At 41.7% G+C, this 17810-nt stretch overlaps 1 protein-coding gene and 1 pseudogene across 1 annotated transcript; both read left to right on the top strand.

Moving 5' to 3' along the window:
* The first annotated feature begins 275 nt into the window (after positions 1 to 275).
* Positions 276 to 845, top strand: LOC101105135 (interferon alpha-H). The gene has a single exon (XM_004004404.5). It carries the CDS (start codon positions 276 to 278, stop codon positions 843 to 845), a length of 570 nt encoding a protein of 189 aa, XP_004004453.3.
* Positions 846 to 12841: 11996 nt separating this feature from the next.
* Positions 12842 to 13429, top strand: LOC101103216 (interferon omega-1-like; annotated as a pseudogene).
* The last annotated feature ends 4381 nt before the right edge of the window (positions 13430 to 17810 follow it).

Here is a 17810-nt window from a genome sequence, read left to right as displayed (position 1 = left end):
GGGGTAATTAGGAAAAAAAAATCTCAGAAGACTCTGTCAATAGGGGAAGGGGGGGCAAGAGTGAAAACAACGTTTGCGAAATGCTGCCCTAACCCACTGGAGAGTGCAAATTGAAAAGGAAAAACAAAAGTAGAAAGTAAGAGGGAACTTTCAGAAAATGGAAATCATTGGCTCCTATTTAAGCCCCAGGCCTGAAGGAAGGTCTTCAGAGAACCTAGAGAGCAGGTTCACAGAGTCACCCACCGCCCCAGGCCTGAAGCATCTGCAAGGTCCCGATGGCCGCAGCCTGGTCCTTGCTCCTGGCCCTGCTGCTGCTCAGCTGCAACGCCATCTGCTCTCGGGGCTGCCACCTGCCTCACACCCACAGCCTGGCCAACAGGAGGGTCCTGACGCTCCTGCGGCAACTGAGGAGGGTCTCCCCTTCCTCCTGCCTGCAGGACAGAAAAGACTTCGCATTCCCCCAGGAGGTGCTGGGTGGCAGTCAGTTGCAGAAGGCTCAAGCCATCTCTGTGCTCCACGAAGTGACCCAGCACACCTTCCAGCTCTTCAGCACAGAGGGCTCGGCCGCCGCGTGGGACGAGATCCTCCTGGACAAGCTCCGCGCTGCACTGGATCAGCAGCTCACTGACCTGCAAGCATGTCTCAGGCAGGAGGAGGGGCTGCGAGGGGCTCCCCTGCTCAAGGAGGACTCCAGCCTGGCTGTGAGGAAATACTTCCACAGAGTCACTCTCTATCTGCAAGAGAAGGGACACAGCCCTTGTGCCTGGGAGGTTGTCAGAGCAGAAGTCATGAGAGCCTTCTCTTCCTCAACAAACTTGCAGGAGAGATTCAGGAGCAAGGACTGATACACACCTGGTTCAAAACGGAAATGATTCTCATGGACCAACAGACCACACTTCCTCCTGCGCTGCCATGTGGAAGACTCATTTCTGCTGTCATCATGCACTGAATTGAATCAATTTGTCAAATGATTTCAGGTATATTAAGTGACATCATGATCTACTCTACAGGCACTACTCCATTGCAGATACTCAAGCTGATCCATCTACTTATTTATCTATTTGGACTTTTATTTATCTAATTTAATATTTATTTACCTATATATAAAGAATTAAATTATTTTGTTCACATAATTATGTATGTATACTTAAGGGAAAAATATATTTTGTATTTAGTCAATGTATGAGTTTTCTTCATTCATTAAACCTTACTATAAAAAACTTTGTTTTTCTTTAAAAAAGAAACACCAAGACTGAGTATGCAACTTGATTAAAGAATGTATTTTACAATTCCTTCACCCATCTTTATGATTTGCGCATTACAAGTAAAAACATACTTTCTCTAGCCAGGTGGTGTGTTGCCCTCAGGACCTAGACATGAGCATCATTAATCCAATCATTTTTGTAACTTTGATTTTTTAAATGGAAAGTAACCTAAAAACAATAATGAGTTAATTTATAATAAAATGTTAACTATTTTGAAAATAGTATAATTAATAGTAGAAATGACTATCAGTTAGCTTGAATGCTACAATGAGAGGGAGAAAAGTGGAATTCCCCTAGTAGAAGGTGGATCAAGCTGTGAGAGGATGTAAAAATAAAAGTTAACTACTTTTCATTTCAGTGCAAATGTTCAATGGATATTGGAGATGGCAATTTACAAGCAATTTCATAAAGCATAAGGTGTAACAGAAGTACTGATCAAATAGGAGGAGTATAGAATGAGAAAAAGTATAGAAATAGTATAGAATGAGAAAAGGAGTTAAAATTGAGTGCCATGACCTCAGTCTTAAAAGGGAGGGAATGCCACAAAGGAAGCAGAGATGGAATGGCCCTATGTTAACTACACAAGAGAGAATGGTGAGAAGACAGAGATGCAAAGGCGGCAACCACTTAAGACTCAATGCATTCACGAACATGTAGATGGAAAGTGCTTTCTACTTGGAAAAGAGATGGCATGGGCCACCTTAATGAGAGCTTGCTTGGTAGAATTAATCAACAGACACCATAGTGGACAAAGTGGAAAGATGGAGAAGAGAAGGTAATAGTAATATGTATAGAAAATGGTTTTGAGATATTTGCTGTCTCATTTGAGGAGAGAATAGGGTGGCACTTAGAGTGGAAGGTGTTTTTTTTTTTTTTTTTTTCCCCTGCTCTGCAGTGTTTTCCCTTTTTGGAATACTTTGCTTATGAAGAGAGTTCATGGATTTGATGCATTGAAAACACATATCACTGTTTAAGATCTGATTTACTTTAAATTATGAAATTTAGTAACACATAGTGATAAAGTATCATTCTTTTGATTGCATTATAGAGTGTTGAATGTCAGGAAGATGCTCTGTGGTTGAAAGCATTCACTGCACGGAAACAGATGGAACTGACCTGATGATGGGGTGGAATTAACCACCAGGAACTATATTGGGTTAGGTGGCATTTAATAAGAAACAAAGTCCCAATGTCACTGTTTCCTTTGGGGATTCTCTTTAGTTCTTTCACTCTCACCATAGTTAGAATAGCATTTGTTTTCCTTTTACCTGAGTGCTTCCAACACAGTGACAGCTTTCCAAGAAAGCTGAATGGAGAAGAAAATCAATGATGTATTGAACATTATGGAAAATCATGGTACAGGCCCTCCCTTTATGTTTCCATTTTTACTTTCTTATTAAGCTACAACCTCAAAATGATACAGAAAGTAATTCAGAAGTAGCAAGACAACCACTGCCCAGAAAAGTACTAAATGAAATAGAACATATAAAATTACAAAGACTCTGAAATCAGGAAAGCATGAGGGCTGATTACCTAGCATCACAGACCCTACAGCTCCACTGTGAGATGAAAATGATGATCCAAGAGGCTCAGTAGAAATGTACTCAGTCAGCTAATGATGCTTATTAACTACTTCTCTTAAGAAGGTCAATAAGTGATTCAATAGAAGATTCGGATGGGAGGTCTGATGGAAACTCTAGGAATACTCTGTGAATTTGGTGTAGTTATTATGAACTCTAGGCTCATGACAGAATGGTGAACAAGACATACACCTTTCTCCTATGGTGGTGACTTGTCAAACACATCTAATAAATCTGTTTTCAAGAAGACCAATCCAGTACAGTAAGCCAGTGTAGTTGATATAAAAAATCAAGAGGGCAGAAACAAAGGCAGAACTAGAAGTAAACACAGCCCAACTCCTCCCCAAATGAATGCTAATGATCACTGTCAAGGCCAATTTACCTCCGTTCCTTTTGTCCAGTCCATCATCATCAACTTTTAACAGACATTTATTGTACTAATAGCTGAAGAACGCACTTTGAGGACACACAGCAAGTATCCCAACTAGTCTCAGATACACTAGAGGTTTAGGAATTATCAGATCCAGAGTCAAAATAACAGCGATTAAAGTGCAAAGGGCTCTAATGTATTCACCTACTTAGCCCTGTACTTTTCCTCAGCCATACTATGTATGGTGTTTAGAATAGTTTTGTTCATATAATATCATGTTCAAATTTATAATGTATTCAAATATAAGAAAAGATACTTACCTTTATTGTTTTTCAAATTATTTTCTCCTTTAATTTATGAAACTCTTCTCCAGAAGATAGCTTGGAATTGTTATTCTTATAAAAAGAAATAGCTTAAATTCACAATGCATGCTGAAACATAGATGAAAAATTCTACTCATTACTTCTTTCAGCAGGTTATAACTTAAAACTGCATATTTCTATATCAGATATATGATTTAAAATTGTTTATTTCTATATCAGATATATTTTAAGTTCTGAAAACACAGAGGTGGAAAAACCAGATGAGAAACCTCTTCTTTTGGAGGGTTTCATTTGGAAAAGAAAGGTTATAATTAATAATTAAGCAATAATCATGCTTAATCATTTAAGTTTCCTGTTACAATGAGAGCTAGACAAAAGGGGATTCTCCCACCAGAATCTGGTTGAGGCCTCTCGAGAAGGGGAGAAAGCTGATTAGTCTATAAAGTGCCAAGAAACACCTAAAAACAGATTTCCCATTTCCCATTGGTAGAAGCTTATGTGGATGTTGTGCTTTAGGATTAGAGTATAGAATGAGAAGATGACCTAAAGCTCATGAGGACCTGCCACTCTGAAGACTGAGAAAGTAAAGGAGAGTCTGCAAAGGGCCCAGAGGTGGAGCATCCAGTGCACTTGGGAGCCAACCTGGAGAAACGATCTCCCCAAAGCACCAGAGAAGAACACAAAGGGTTGAGAATCACACGGGTTAAAGTTAAAAAATGGTTCATGTTTGGGAACGCATGTAAGAATTAAAGATATTAAAATTTAAAAATAAATAAATAAATAAATTGGTCTAAAATTCACACACACAAAAAAGCACATCTGTGCCAGATTAAAAAATAATAATAATAAAAAATAAAAAATGATTTCTATGTGATATGAGGTCCTGCATAGAGTCTAGACTCTGTCAGGACATACGGGTAATCAAGGAAATCACTGAACTTCCCTGAGCCTCAGTCTCCTCAAATATGAAGTAAGTGAAAATGTTCATAGTGTTTGGAGTGTCAGACAAAGCAGAACATTTAAGAGCACTTAGCCAAGTATCACCTGCTGAGTGAGGGCTAAACAGGTAGTGCCTGTTTTCTTTTCTTTTATACAAATCTAAATAGGAATAATGAATTCTCCTACCCTCCCTCTTTCACTGACTGCAAAACAATAACAACCTAAATAAAAGTATTGGGGGAAGGTGTTTCATCAATTGTATGTAATTATATACATGATAAAATAATAATATATACATGTGTGGAAACAAAGTAATAAAGCATACTACATATATAACATACCATATACCTATCTGCTTATTCGGATACATGGCACCATTCTGCTTCATCTCTGCTCCCCTGGGTCTCATTGTTACACTCAAATATCACAATCATTCACTTCCTTCCAGTGTCAAAATCCCCAGTGTGCTCTCCTCATTCACCCTGCATGAAGGTGTCCTCTCCATTCATACAGCTGTGTCCTTCTCCATTACGCTTTCTGGTTGTCAATTTACCCTTTAGACAGCAAAGCCAACAACCAAAAAGCAGAACCTGAGTTAATGTTCTAGGTCTGTCAGACACTCTCCGATGACTTTACCCACTCTGCCTGAAAGGCACTGCAGGTCCAGACTGTCCAGCCTCCCAGAGAAACACAGTAAATAGAGGGAACTGCACCACAGTGAACAATGGTGGAGACTCCAGGGGCTCCTCTGTGCCTCTACCTGGGCTCTGCCATGTGCTGATTACACTAGGAGGAGCTTGCCTGGGTCAGGAGTCTCATTTGCTCAAAAAGCCCAAAGCACCGGAAACTTGGAGTTGAAAGTCAGCAGCAGCTTGAGAACTTGGAAGGAGAACAGAGATGTTTAAAGTGTTCCCTGGAGCAGCAGCGGGTCAACACGGAACAACACAGATGAGCTGCACTGAGGCAAGTGTTTCTCCACAACATTCCTTTTCAGAGACGGAGAAGACTGAAGCGGATGCTGAGAGCAGAGACAGAGCACGAAGGCCTGGCCACCAGCTGTGTCCCCAGCATGGGAGATGCTCACAGCACAGCAGTCTGCAGAGTCCTGGAAGGGGCGACGGCCACTCCCATCACAGCTGCAGACTTGTGTCTTCCTTAGGACCCAGCAAGTTATCACAGAGCAGGGCAAGAGGTGCCTGGGGACAATGCAATCCAAGGAAGTTCTTAAATTCCATCCTGGTGTCTTTGCATCTCTGAAAGACAAATGCAATCAAACAAGATTGAATAGAAGGGGCACAGGCAGGGCTTTTAATACATTTAGCAACAGTGGGACAGAGCCTTCCTCGCAGGACATATGACAGTAACATGCACACTGGAAGATCACGTTTTCTAAGGTAGCAACGATTTTCGTAGAAATTCATTTATTTAGTGTGGGCAATTGAGAAAGAAGACATTGATGGATTGATTCTCTCTCTTCTCTCCAGTTGGTACATATAGCACTGAGTAGATACTTTTAAAGATAGAAGACATTTAAAGTACAGTTTAGGTTTGGAACCCTTCCAGAGGATTAGGGCCCTAACACTAGCAAAAACCATTCCTTTAATCCATTGTATATTCTTGCCTCCTTTGTCAAAGAGAAGGTGTCCATAGGTGTGTGGATTTATCTCTGGTCTTTCTATTTTATTCCATTGATCTATATTTCTGTCTTTGTGCCAGTACCATACTGTCTTGATGACTGTGGCTTTGTAGTAGGGCCTGAAGTCAGGCAGGTTGATTCCTCCAGTTCCATTCTTCTTTCTCAAGATTGCTTTGACTATTCAAGGTTTTTTGTATTTTCATACAAATTGTGAAATTATTTGTTCTAGCTCTGTGAAAAAATACCGCTGGTAGCGCGAAGAGTCGGACACGACTGAGGGACTTCACTTTCACATTTCACTTTCATGCATTGGAGGAGGAAATGGCAACCCACTCCATTGTTGCCTGGAGAATCCCAGGGACGGGGAAGCCTGGTGGGCTGCTGTCTATGGGGTCACACAGAGTTGGACATGACTGAAGTGACTTAGCAGCAGTAGCTTGATAGGGATTGCATTGAATCTGTAGATTGCTTTGGGTAGTATACTCATTTTCACTATATTGATTCTTCTGATCTATGAACATGGTATATTTCTCCATCTATTAGTGTCCTCTTTGATTTCTTTCATCGGTGTTTTATAGTTTTCTGTATATATGTCTTTAGTTTCTTTAGGTAGATATATTCCTAAGTATTTTACTCTTTTCATTGCAATGGTGAATGGAATTGTTTCCTTAATTAAAATTAAAAGCTTCTGCACAACAAAGGAAACTATAAGCAAGGTGAAAAGACAGCCTTCGGAATGGGAGAAAACAATAGCAAATGAAGCAACTGACAAACAACTAATCTCAAAAATATACAAGCAACTTATGTGGCTCAATTCCAGAAAAATAAACGACCCAATCAAAAAATGGGCCAAAGAACTAAATACACATTTCTCCAAAGAAGACATACGGATGGCTAACAAACACATGAAAAAATGCTCAACATCACTCATTATCAGAGAAATGCAAATCAAAACCACAATGAGGTACCACTTCACACCAGTCAGAATGGCAGTGATACAAAAGTCTGCAAGAAATAAATGCTGGAGAGGGTGTGGAGAAAAGGGAACCCTCTTACACTGTTGGTGGGAATGCAAACTAGTACAGCCACTATGGAGAACAGTGTGGATATTCCTTAAAAAATTGCAAACAGAACTGCCTTATGACCCAGCAATCCCACTGCTGGGCGTACACACCGAGGAAACCAGAATTGAGGGAGACATGTGTACCCCAATGTTCATCGCAGCACTGTTTATAATAGCCAGGACATGGAAACAACCTAGATGTCCATCAGCAGATGAATGGATAAGAAAGCTGTGGTACATATACACAATGGAGTATTACTCAGCCATTAAAAAGAATACATTTGAATCAGTTCTAATGAGGTGGATGAAACTGGAGCTGATTATACAGAGTGAAGTAAGGCAGAAAGAAAAACACCAATACAGTATACTAACACATATATATGGAATTTAGAAAGATGGTAATGATAACCCTGTATGCAAGACAGCAAAAGAGACACAGATGTATAGAACAGACTTTTGGACTCTGAGGGAGAGGGAGAGGGTGGGATGATTTGGGAGAATGGCATTGAAACATGGATACTATCATGTAAGAAATGAATCACCAGTCTGTGTTCGATACAGGATACAGGATGCTTGGGGCTGGTGCATGGGGATGATCCAGAGAGATGATATGGGTAGGGAGGTAGGAGGTGGGGTTCAGGATTGGGAACTCATGTACAGCTGTGGCGGATTCATGTCAATGAATGGCAAAACCAATGCAGTATTGTAAAGCAAAATAAAGTAAAAATAAAAATTAAAAAACTAACCATTCCTATATTACTGCCAAAAATATCATTTTGTTAACAAATGATTTCTTAAGTAATATTTTTATTTCAACCCTACAGTATTATTTTTGATGTTTAAAAGACTGAGGTTAGAAGTTTAAATAAACACAACCATGCAAGATCATAAGGCTGACTCTGGAGTTCATTCCTGACCCTCCCTGCTAAGGAGCCCATGCAAACTGGTGCTGCTGTGCTCACCTGGGCAGCACATACACTAAACCTGCTTCTGTCCAGGAAGCCTGTATGCTCTTCCATCTTGGTCACGCATGAGGTCTCTTCAGTGCCCACATCATAACTAGTAGCTGGAAAAATAAAGAGCAGAGGGTCTTCACTGGACTCAGTGGACCACAGGATGACCCGTCTGGACTGGAGGTGGGAAATGGAAGAGAATGAGAGTGAGAGCAACAGGCTGACCTGAGGCGGTCTCCTGGGAGAGGTCCTTGTCGACTGAAAAACATCCAACAGTGTGAGAGCCAGGAGTTCAGTTTTGGGGAAGACTTCCTGAGGACTACAGGCTGGAAGACAGCCTCTCCTTGAGGACCTGCTCAAGGACTTGGTGGGAGGTCGGTGTATACGTGTTTGTAGTGAAGGGGTTACATGGCATCAAGCTCACATCTTGGTAAAAGGTGGCTGAGAGTCAGGAGGAACAGATGTCTCTATAACAGCTTTTCTAAGTATGAGAAGTTGCAAAAATTGGGTTCAAAAATTTTCTCTGGGAATTTTCTAACTCTCTGCTGGCCTGTTGTGTCAATTTTCCCAGCCTCATTCCTGATCTCCACCCTTAATTCCTATCAGGGTGTATTGGAGGTCAGGGACTGCAGTGGGTATAATGACTTTATTCGTGTAGAACAAGATGGCAAATGACATTTTAGTTGTCATCCTGAAGAAGAAACATCAGAGCTAAAATGGGTAGGTGCTTTTTCTTTGTTCTCAAACTCACTGGAAAAGTCAAGAGTTAAAATGACAAAGATTTCAGGAGTTAGTCAGCTCCTGTAGGTTTAATAACATTATTTTACTAAATTTCATTGATGAAATAATTCATAAAATCTTAAGAGTTCTTGCTGTGTGGCTTGTGGGATCTCAGTTCCCCAATCAGGGATTGAACCCGGCCTGCAGCAGTGAAAATATAGGATCCTGATGACTAGACCTCTAGGAAACTCTAGGAAATGCTTTCTTTTCCTTCTTCATTTGGCAGACATATCTATTCTATTCTAACTACACAATAGTGATTTTCTGTTTTTGATTAGAACTTAGTTCTGTTCACTCAGACCACACCCGAATCACCCCACAAAACCATAGACAGCACCCTTTGGCGTTTGTAGTGGATTAGGGTCCTCTGTCATCTCACTCTCCTGGATCTACTTATTTTGTTCATTCCTAAATATCATCTTCAACTGAACTCTTGACTTTTCTAATGGACTCTTTAAGAAAAAATCATTGCAGACCCACTAAGGTGTTCCCTTATATATTTGGTACCTTAGGAATAGTTCAGTTGTCAAGATTTACGTTTCTCTCTAGTTGCATGACTGACTATAACCTAATAATGTTAGTGAGAGGACTGAGTTAAAATTTGAAAGAACTTAGAGAAGTGGCTAGTCCATTAGTAGCAAGCAATAAAATTCAGTTATTATTTTTTAATATCACAATTACTATTATCTAGAATAAGATTAGAATCTTTAAAATCATCTAATTCCTTTCCTTTTAATTCCAGCTTTCCCAATCATCTTCTCAGTGCCCAGGGGTATTTATCACCTACACAAATGCTCAGCAAAGCTAGATTCCACGATCCTGCCAGAGAGGGTTATTGTTCTAACAACTGGGTTCTGCTTGTCAGTCTCTTGTGAGCTGGTGGGTGTGTCTTATTCCTTCTTTCCTTATTACTGATCCCATGTGGATTATATGAAAGAAACATCAGATGACTATTATACAAAGCTGAAAGCAGTCAATAGAGCCAGGGCTTGGCCTTTATTGAGCTTCTGTCAGAAGCAGCTGTGCCCCAGCCCTTCCTTGTTCATATTGGCCTCATCCTTCCCCTCTGCCACAGCCCTGTCCCTAGCTGCGCTGCACTAAAGTTTGCTAACTCAGAATATGTCACTGTGTCACAGGAAAACCACTTCCCTTCTTCCACATTCATGACATTGAAGACTTAAACTTGCTTTGTTTTTGTCCACAAAACACATCTCCAATTGCACTTTCTAGGAAACTGGCAAAGAGAAACAAAATCTAAAGTCTTGAAAGTGATAGAGATGCAGCCCCTATGGCTTTCTTTACTTTCCTTTATCTCATCATGAATTAGAACTAGATCAGGACCACTGAGATAAATCTTGCCCAGTAAGTCACTAAGTGAATATAGGGTATTAAAAACTAAATGAAATATTACATTCAAGTAAAGGAAAAAAGGGTATTTCTCCTGACCTACTAGCCTGGTCCTCACTGCCATGAATTCTCAGAGGAACAGAGATGCCCATGGAATTCAGCTGGCTTAAGCAACAGTTGGAACTGGACATGGAACAACAGACTGGTTCCAAATAGGAAAAGGAGTACATCTAGGCTGTATATTGTCACTCTGCTTATTTAACTTATATACAGAGTACATCATGAGAAATGCTGGGAGGATGAAGCATAAGCTGGAATCAAGATTGCCGGGAGAAATATCAATAACCTCAGATATACAGGTGACACAACCCTTATGGCAGAAAGTGAAGAAGAACTAAAGAGCCTCTTGATGAAAGTGAAAGAGGACAGTGAAAAAGTTGGCTTAAAGCTCAACATTCAGAAAACGAAGATCATGGCATCTGGTCCCACCACTTCATGGCACATAGATGGGGAAATAATGGAAACAGTGTCAGACTTTATTTTGGGGGGCTCCAAAATCATGGCAGATGGTGAGTGCAGCCAAGAAATTAAAAGACACTTGCTCCTTGGAAGAAAAGTTATGACCAATCTAGACAGCATATTAAAAAGCGGAGACATTACTTTATCAACAAAAGTCCACCTAGTCAAAGCTATGGTTTTTCCAGTAGTCATGTATGGATGTGAAAGTTGGACTATAAAGAAAGTTGAGCACCAAAGAATTGATGCTTTTGAAATGTGATGTTGGAGAAGACTCTTGAGAGTCCCTTGGACAGCAAGGAGATCCAACCAGTCCATCCTTAAGGAAATCAGTTCTGAATATTCATTGGAAGGACTGATGCTGAAGCTGAAACTCCAATACTTTGGCCACCTGCTGTGAAGAACTGACTTATTGGAAAAGACCCTGATGCTGGGAAAGATTGAAGGTGGGAGGAGAGGGGGACGACAGAGGATGAGATGGTTGGATGGCATCACTGACTCAATGGACATGAGTTTGAGTAAGCTCCGGGAGCTGGTGATGGACAGGGAAGCCTGGCGTGCTGCAGTCCATGGGGTTGCAAAGAGTCAGATGCAACTGAGCGACTGAACTGAACTGAATTGAATGAACAAATGAAGCTCAACCCTTGGCTCTGTGAAATAGCCTCTAATCAAAAACAACATCATCATTGAATCTCCTACCTCAAGCTCAGAAAATTTCAGTACAACAAGTGCTCACCAGTAATAGGGTTGAATAATTAAATCTATACTTGGTCAAATAAAAATTATTTGTCTGCTAAGGCTAGGGCTTCCCTGGGAGCTCAGATGGCCAAGACTTGTTCTGTGATGCAGGACACCCAGGTTCAATACCTGGGTCCTTTTTATTTTTATTAAGATTAAGGGAGTGCAGTTGGATTAGTTCCTCCACTTACTTGCACAAATACACATTTGCTCTTAGTGTCTGAGGGCTGCTGACACTATGGACACCTGAGGACACGGATCAGGAGAAGAGGAAGTCACCTCAGAGTAACAGGGTCCTTCACACAAACACTACGGGGGAGAGGAAAGGGGTTCTGGGCAATGAATTTTTTCTCAACAAGTAAACAGGCCCTCCATAGAAAGGAGATTTTCAAGTCCTCAGGATTCTGAGGATTGAGCCTGCTCTCAGGGAGGGAATCCATCAGGTTTGGAAGCAGACCCTATCACTCTAGAGGACAGGGTGAGTCTCCATGTCATCTCTCCCTTACGAGGTGCTGCTGGGAAAATACCATTGTCCTACATTTAGAGTCTCCTCACCCATGTTCCCTGAGAAGAACCAGGATTCTGGTGGAATTATTGGCTCAGTCTGTGGAGGAAAAGAGGTCTCCAGTAAGAAAATGGTGGAAAGAAAGGGTGATGTCTGTAACAGTCCTGACCTCAAGGAAAAAGGGACTGTCTGTAACAGTCCCTGACCACAACCACAGGGACCTGCAGGAAATTGTTCTAGAAAGAACGGATACATGGAAGAAGATCTTGGACTCATAATAATCAGCCTCTTCTGTAAATCAAACACTGAAGAAAACCCATCATTTGTTTTAAAGAGCTTAATTGCCAGAGTGATCTGGTAAATTCCTAATAAATATGGAAACCACAGAGCTGAGACAGACTAGATTCCCATGTAAAGTAAAAGGGGAAAATGGAGCCTAAGATCAGGGCTACAAATGTGTTCTTGGATAAGAGGAGAGCAACATTTATGCATGAGAGACAGTGAGCAATAATGTGTGTAATTACAAAAGTACATCTGACTTAAGACAAAGACTTTTCTCAGTTCATTGAAAAATTTCCATTTGGCTGGGAACATTTGAAGTTATTGGGAAATAGATAATAGTTTAGATTGTTTTCCTTGATCATACTGTGAATACATAAATGAAAATCAAAAAAAGGAAGTAAAAGTGTAGAGAAATGACTAGAAAATGAAAACTATCATGTTCCCTATTTAATGGCCTCGCTTAGAAAGCCTGGCATCAGAGAACCTACCTCAAGGTTCCACCAGACGCCGTCTCAGCCAGCCCAGCAGCAGCCGCATCTTCCCCATGGCCTTCGTGCTCTCTCTACTCATGGCCCTGGTGCTGGTCAGCTACGGCCCAGGAGGATCCCTGGGCTGTGACCTGTCTCAGAACCACGTGCTGGTTGGCAGGAAGAACCTCAGGCTCCTGGAGCAAATGAGGAGACTCTCCCCTCGCTTTTGTCTGCAGGACAGAAAAGACTTCGCTTTACCCTAGGAAATGGTGGAGGGCGGCCAGCTCCAGGAGGCCCAGGCCATCTCTGTGCTCCATGAGATGCTCCAGCAGAGCTTCAACCTCTTCCACACAGAGCGCGCCTCTGCTGCCTGGGACACCACCCTCCTGGAGCAGCTCCGCACTGGACTCCATCAGCAGCTGGACAACCTGGACGCCTGCCTGGGGCAGGTGATGGGAGAGGAAGACTCTGCCCTGGGAAGGACGGGCCCCACCCTGGCTCTGAAGAGGTACTTCCAGGGCATCCATGTCTACCTGAAAGAGAAGGGATACAGCGACTGCGCCTGGGAAACCGTCAGAGTGGAAATCATGAGATCCTTCTCTTCATTAATCAGCTTGCAAGAAAGGTTAAGAATGATGGATGGAGACCTGAGCTCACCTTGAGATGACTCTCACTGACTAAGATGCTACATCATCCTTGTATACTCACCTGGGATCATTTCAGAAGACTCTGAATTCTGCTTTAGCCACCAAATTTATTGAATTAACTCAGCCAATACATGTCAGTAGTAACAAGCAAGTAGATACAAAAATAATCAAGTATGGGGATATCAATCCATAAATGATGACTTCCCTGATGTTATTTATTTATTCTTTATTTCATTAATGTAATATTTTATCTCATATTTATATTTTCATATAAAAGATGTGTATGTTTACACTGTATCAAAATTTAGAAAATATATTTCCCTATTTCATTAAAATTGTTATTTATTAAATAGTTATCAAGATAAATTTCTTGAGTTTTTATTTTGAAAACCTAAATCCTATTCTGTCTACATATACCTATCATAAAATAGTATTTGTTCACTTTATACTGTGGAACATTTCTATAATTTTCTAGGAAATGTTTGTCAAAAGGTGGAATTTTGAGAATCTTCTGTGGGTGCAGTTGTTAGGACTCTGAGTTTTTCCTCCAGGGAGCCTCAGTTGAGGAACTAATATCCTATAAGCTGTGGAGGGTGTCAAAAAAAAAAAAAAGTTAGAAAGGAGATTGTGAAATTGTAGAAAATGGTTAGTCTTGATGTCACAGGTGTAACTAATTTGTACCCACTCATTAAAGAATGGTTGATGTACATATCTGAGGGAAGCAGTCACCTCCTGCTAGGAAGCTGATGCCATATGGTGTTGACTGGCTGCTCCTGACTCCTATTACTTGGCCTCCCACCTTCTCCTCAGTACTGCCTGCCTTACTGAGCAATTCACTCCCTTCCACAGTAACTTCATTGCCTCCAACACAGGAGCTCTGTTCTGTGCTGGTTTCTAGCTGCGTGGTGTAGTCAGAGTGGAAGCCACAGGAAGAGAGCCCAAGTGAGAGGAGAGTTCTTGCCTGGAGAATCCCAGGGATGGGGGAGCCTGGTGGGCTGCTGTCTTGGGGTCACACAGAGTCGGACATGACTGAAGCGACTTAGCAGCAGCAGCAGAAATTCCAAAACCTCTGAATCCCAGCTCTGCTATTTACCAACAATGTGACTCTGAAAAATCTCACAAACACAACAGATCAGTTTCCTCATCTTTAATATGGGGACAACAAGAGTAGTTTTCACAGGATTACTGTTTGGATTCAGTGAGTCCATATCACACAAGAGGCATCACGTGCTCCTGGCAGAAATCATCAGGACCGTGAGAATCACGGAGTGGCTGCCCTCAGCGAGGAAACAGGACAGCTGCTCTGAGACAGCGACTGGAGGGCAGCATGGAAAGGTGCTGGCCCCTGACAAAGTTATTTTCTTTTCACCTTGGGTGCTAGTTTCATAGTGTTTTCAGTGTGAGAACTTTCCTTTGCTGTATGCTGAAGAGCATTCCAATTTCTGGGTTTCATATCTCTAAAAGCACTCCTATGAGTTCATAAAGAGCTCTTTGAGAAAGATGAATTAGTAGAAAATGCTTAGAGATATCATAACAATCCAGAAAATCAAACACATGCAGAGGCAGGAAGGAAAGAGCAGGCAGTCTGAAATGTATTTCTGCCCTCCAGTCCTACGCTGTAAAGGTTGGATCCTAGTTATCTTTTCAATAAAGTCCCTTGTCCATACTTGCTGGCAATGTCACCTCTTGGAGCCTTTGCATTGCTGCTGCTGCTGCTAAGTCACTTCAGTCATGTCCGATTCTGTGCGAACCCATAGATGGCAGTCCATTAGGCTCCTCTGCCCCTGGGGTTCTCCAGGCAAGAACACTGGAGTGGGTTGTCATTTTCTTCTCCAATGCATGAAAGTAAAAAGTGAAAGTGAAGTCGCTCGGTTGTGCTTGACTCTTAGCAACCCCATGGACTGCGGCCTACCAGGCTCCTCCGTCCATGGGATTTTCCAGGCAAGAGTACTGGAGTGGGGTGCCACTGCCCTCTCCGCATTGCTACTGAAAGGCAAAACCCAACAAAGAGTTCAGAAACCAATTGTTACCCTTCTCATACTAAAGATGTGAGAAACATTATTAATGAATGAAGTGTGGTTTTCTGAAATCCCCAGGGGACTCACACCAAGGGGCACCTTCCAGGATTGCTGCTGCTAGTGCCCTTGTCCCCACGGCAAGCCCCTGCTGACCCACCTCCACAGGAGACTCCACTTTAGGAGGTAGATCTGCTTCAGTCTCCTGTGGGGTCACTGCTGCTCAGTTCCCCTGCATCTTGGTGCTCGCAAGATTTTGTTTGTCCCCTTTAGAATGGAATCTCTCTTCCACACAGTCTTGTGGAAAACTTGTAATCAAATGTTGCTGGCCTTTAGAGTCAGATTTCCTGGGGATTCCCAGGCCCTTTGCAGACCTGGAAGCCTGATGTGAGTCTTAGATCCTTCACAGCAGTGAAAGAACTTTTTTGGTTGTATTGTTTTCCAGTTTGTTGGTTTCCCAATGGGCAGGTATGGGATTTATTTTTATTGTGCTTGAGCACCTCCTACCATCTCATTATAATTTCTTTTTTGTCTTTGGACATGGGGCACCTCCTACCATCTCATAATTTCTTGTCTTTGGACATGGGGTACCTTTTTTGGGTGGGCTCCAGAGTCCTCCTGTGGATGGTTTTTAACAGCTCCTTGAGAATTCAGTGCTCTTGCAGGAGATGTGCCCCCAGCCACAGAGGCATGGGGAAGGCAGTTTTGTGCTCCTTGTAGAGCTGTAGTCCTGGGACTCAGTTTCACTGAAGCGCTGAGTTTGGCGATTCCTGGTCTCTAGGAGGATGGCAATGGTGATGATCACCATTCTCCAGGGCTGGAGAACATCACCCTCTGTGTCATCAGGGAAGGGGTTGGCATCTGGTGAGCTTGGCGATGCTGCAGATGTTGGGCTGTGCCAGCCTTTATCCAGCTGTTCCCAACACCTGCCTGCAAATAAGATCTTTAAATAGGGCAGAATTGTCATTTTCTGCACTTTTGTCAATATTATTTTCATGGAGAAACTTTTCCCTTGTATTCTGGGCATCAGAGAATGTCACAGCTTCGATGATTCTTTTGTGTTATTACACTGGAAATGAAATATATTCATGGAAACATCTCAATCAAAAAGGAGATATTCATCTATATGAGTCAACTCAGCTTGAAATAAAAACCCGAGGCTCAATCTAACTCTCTTTTTAGTCTAAAAGAAAACTCAGAGGTGTGACTACACAGTCTATTTTGATAGTTTAAATTGCACAAAATAAATTTAGGCACAACTTTCTGCATTTCCTTTTTAAGGTCTAATACATAAGGTTTGAATTCTTTCACAGTAATTTACAGGACCATAGTCCTCATTTTCTGATGGTCCACAGATAGATGGTCTGATAGATAGAGTGCCTGATGAACTATGGAATGAGGTTCGTGACATTGTACAAGAGACAAGGATCAAGACCATCCCCATGGAAGAGAAATGCAAAAAAGCAAAATGGCTATCTGGGGAGGCCTTACAAATAGCTGTGAAAAGAATAGAAGCAAAAAACAAAGGAGAAAAGGAAAGATATAAGCATCTGAATGCAGAGTTCCAAAGAATAGCAAGAAGAGACAAGAAAGCCTTCTTCAGTGATCAATGCAAAGAAATAGAGGAAAAGAACAGAATGGGAAAGACTAGAGATCTCTTCAAGAAAATTAGAGATACCAAGGGAACATTTCGTGCAAAGATGGGCTCGATAAAGGACAGAAATGGTATGGACCTAACAGAAGCAGAAGATATTAAGAAGAGGTGGCAAGAATACACAGAAGAACTGTACAAAAAAGATCTTCATGACCCAGATAATCACAATGGTGTGATCACTCATCTAGAGCCAGACATCCTGGAATGTGAAGTCAAGTGGGCCTTAGAAATCATCACTACGAACAAAGCTAGTGGAGGTGAGAGAATTCCAGTTGAGCTATTTCAAATCCTGAAAGATGATGCTGTCAAAGTGCTGCACTCAATATGCCAGCAAATTTGGAAAACTCAGCAGTGGCCACAGGACTGGAAAAGGTCAGTTTTCATTACAATCCCAAAGAAAGGCAATGCCAAAGAATGCTCAAACTACTGCACAATTGCACTCATCTCACATGCTAGTAAAGTAATGGTCAAAATTCTCCAAGCCAGGCTTCAGCAATACGTGAACCATGAACTTCCTAATGTTGAAGCTGGTTTTAGAAAAGTCAGAGGAACCAGAGATCAAATTGCCAACATCCGCTGGATCATGGAAAAGCAAGAGAGTTCCAGAAAAACATCTATTTCTGCTTTATTGACTATGCGAAAGCCTTTGACTGTGTGGATCACAGTAAACTGTGGAAAATTCTGAGAGAGATGGGAATACAGACCACCTGACCTGCCTCTTGAGAAA

This window comes from Ovis aries, chromosome 2 (assembly GCF_016772045.2).
Source record: "Ovis aries strain OAR_USU_Benz2616 breed Rambouillet chromosome 2, ARS-UI_Ramb_v3.0, whole genome shotgun sequence".
Lineage (NCBI taxonomy): Eukaryota > Metazoa > Chordata > Mammalia > Artiodactyla > Bovidae > Ovis > Ovis aries.
The sequence above is the reverse complement of the archived record's forward strand: the minus strand, read 5'-3'. Positions and strand labels throughout refer to the sequence as shown.